Source organism: Nannobrachium achirus (assembly GCF_963921795.1).
Source record: "Nannobrachium achirus genome assembly, chromosome: 5".
Lineage (NCBI taxonomy): Eukaryota > Metazoa > Chordata > Actinopteri > Myctophiformes > Myctophidae > Nannobrachium > Nannobrachium achirus.
The window spans coordinates 32,225,425-32,228,741 of NC_137814.1; the positions used below are offsets into that span (position 1 = coordinate 32,225,425).

General features: G+C 42.7%; 1 protein-coding gene across 1 annotated transcript; it reads left to right on the forward strand.

Moving 5' to 3' along the window:
• Positions 1 to 1,881: 1,881 nt before the first annotated feature.
• On the forward strand, positions 1,882 to 2,889 carry LOC308284649 (dehydrodolichyl diphosphate synthase complex subunit DHDDS-like; the record flags this gene model as incomplete). Its single annotated transcript, XM_080725338.1, has 1 exon — positions 1,882 to 2,889. The coding sequence occupies one exon, from the start codon at positions 1,882 to 1,884 to the stop codon at positions 2,887 to 2,889; it is 1,008 nt and encodes a 335-aa protein (XP_080581464.1).
• Between the last annotated feature and the right edge of the window lie 428 nt (positions 2,890 to 3,317).

Here is a 3,317-nt window from a genome sequence, read left to right on the forward strand (position 1 = left end):
GGGGGCTTTATCCATCTGTAAAAAGTGCCCTCTCCAGACCATGAATGCAGTTTTTACTATGGTGAAAGAAATGCAAATGCCCTCTTTCCATGCCATACCTGAAGGCAGCATTAAAGAGAATTGCCTTGTCCAAACTCTTGTCCGACCTCCAAGCTCTCGCGTTGTGAGCTTGGAGGTCTGCTATTGTCGATGTTTCCACCAAAAGGCCCTTTTGCATTATGAGCAGAAATGTTATGTAAATCAAATATGTTGGTATTGTTATACTATAATAAAGTATAACAATGCCAACCTATTTGATTTACAAATATACAGTTCGAGACTTCGAGTTATTATTACTATGGACCAGACTGATATAGAGCAGTCGTTCTCAACCTTTTCAGGCCCTCTGATATTGACAATTTGGACACTGTTTTGACAGCTTTTATAATATAGTTTGTTGATTACTTTTGAAGCAGTAATGGTCTTTTCTTTTTTTTACCCCTTTCATTTTGAGGTATTAAAATGGTCCTAAAAGTCCTTAAATTGTCACTTTACTGTCATTTGGGGACCCCCTGGGGGTCCAGACCCACAGGTTGAAAACATTTACATTTAAGCAATATAATAAGAAAACACAAAATCATTGGCATTTAGAATAATTTTTCTATTTTGGTGCTTTATCCAAACTTACTGTATGTACATGAAGATACATTTAACAAACTCAGTCCGCAAATTATTAAAGATTACAAGGAATTTGATTCACCAATAGAATATAAACCCCCTTGGTGTTTATATTCAAAGGTTAAAAGAATGTTCATTGTATCCATACCTATTATGGTATGACACCTTTTATTGAGGATGGACACTTTTTGTGAATGGCAAGATATTTATACACAATTATTTACTAATGCCACCTTGTGGAATAAAATAGATATTACACCACTGCTTAATTTATGTTGGATCCTAATTTGTGTTGGAATGTCTAGTGTAAAATGTGTAAAAGTATTTTTGAAAATAGCAGATTGTCTATTTTCAAATAGCCAAAGTTTAAATAGGGCTGAAGTGGTTACCATATGGTAATATGTTTTGTAATTAAGTAAATAAAGTTTTCAAATTGTAGTGGAGTAAAAGTAAGTAAGTATTGAAAAATGGAAATACCCCAGTTTTGTACAAAATGTGTAGGCCTATGTACATGGTTACTCTCCACCACTGTTTAGGCCTACTGTAGATTTGGACCACCTATTTTTCTTGAGGACTTTCTTGAGGACTAACTAAATTATGCAACCCTTTGTCACATGGCATTACTTGCTAAAAATGATGTCAGGCCGATTTAACTGTCATCCACTGGTCAGCCAGCTTGTGCCGCAAAACCTTTCCTGCACTCTTGCACATCTTCACTCTTCCATAAGCTGTGGCAGAAGGAGGTCGACTGGTGCCAGTCATAACATGGGATCCCCCCAGCCCCAGCCGCCATCACACATCATCAAATTTAAAACTCTTGAGTCCTGAGATGTGCCTGTGTGGAGCAGATGAAGAGGTGTGTGTGGAAACGTCTGCCAGAGGGACATATTCTGGGCGTTGAGGATGACGAGGAAGATGGAGATCCAATTGGAAACGTTATGACATTGGTTTTGAAAATATCTTTCCGAATATTATTCACATTTTTCTGAATTCATCATCTCAGATCCACCATAACACGTTCACTCTTCCAATGAAGCTCTGCACCAGCAAACCGCGCAATTACTGCATTTGTGCCTTTTATTTTATACTGGAGGTCAACAGTGGAGAGCAGGATAAACTCCATATTTGGTGGTCATTATGATGTCACAGTGTTTCTTCAAACACTACATCATCACTTAAATCAGGATTTGAACGTCATCATAAAAACTGTGAGAAAGGTTGAAGATGTCCTGGATAAGGGAAGGTGAGCTGAACCTTATAGAGAGACTTGCAACCAACATCCTTAAGGCTGGTCCAGTACCTAAGCATGTGGCCTTTATCATGGATGGCAACCGACGCTTTGCCCGTAAGAAACACATGGAACGCCAGGAGGGGCATATGCAGGGCTTTGATAAACTAGCAGAGACACTACGTTGGTGTTTGCATCTGAGCATTCGTGAGGTCACAGTTTATGCCTTCAGCATTGAGAACTTCAAGAGGGCCCAAGATGAGGTGGATGGATTGATGGAGCTGGCCAAGCAGAAGTTTGTCAGGCTGTTAGAAGAGCAGGAGAAACTGGAGAAGCATGGCGTTTGCATCCGGGTATTAGGAGACTTGACACTGCTGCCGCTGGACCTACAACGACTTATCGCCAAAGCTGTGGTCGCAACCAGAGCTCATACCAAATGCTTCCTGAATTTATGCTTTGCCTACACCTCAAGGCATGAAATCACCAATGCAGTCAGGGAAATGGCTTGGGGAGTGGAGCAGGGGCTTATCAAGTCAAGCGACGTGTCTGAGGCCCTGCTGAGTGAGTGTCTGTACAGCAGCAACTCTCCCAACCCGGACCTTCTCATCCGGACCTCGGGAGAAGTGCGTCTCAGTGACTTCCTCCTTTGGCAGACCTCTCACTCGTGCATAGTGTTCCAGACGGTTTTATGGCCAGAGTACTCATTCTGGAATTTGTGTGGAGCTATCCTTCAATATCAGTTCAATTACAGATCGATTCAGAGAGCCAAGGAGCTCCACAGAGAGGAGCAGGCACGACTGCAGCTAGAGGCAGATTGTGCCTGTATAGCGGAGTTCCCGCAGCATCATGGGAATGGGAAGATGGGTGATGCCCATAGGAGACAAGAAGTACTGTTAAACTACACTACCCGACGGGAGGAACGGACTCAGGACTTCCTAGGTGCACTGGCGCATAAGAGAGACACTTTCTTCACTGATTTATCCAGCCAAACTGCCACGGCATAGATACACAACAAAGGAAAGAAATTGACTAATAGGAGGATTCGTGGGCGGCCGGCCGTCTTCAGATATCCAATAGTCCAGAACCGTATATGGGCATATACTGATGACATCAGGATGGATAAAAGGGACACAGACACACAGACAAAGACATCTCCAGATATGGACACAAAAGGGACACAGACGGGTACAACGGGTACTCTGACAAAGCCCCCAACTCTATGACTCAGACATATTGATGATCGGCAGTGTTACATACTAGGTGTTCAGGGCCGCACATAGAGGTCCAAACCTCTAGTGTTGAAATAGGACAAAGCCCTCTCCTTCCACATCACCACTGTGCATTCGGCTTTGCTAAGTATCTTTTAGTGTGTCCAACTGGCCCATGATTGGGGGAGGAAAGCCGGGTGATTTGTCACTACACAGCACTTGAC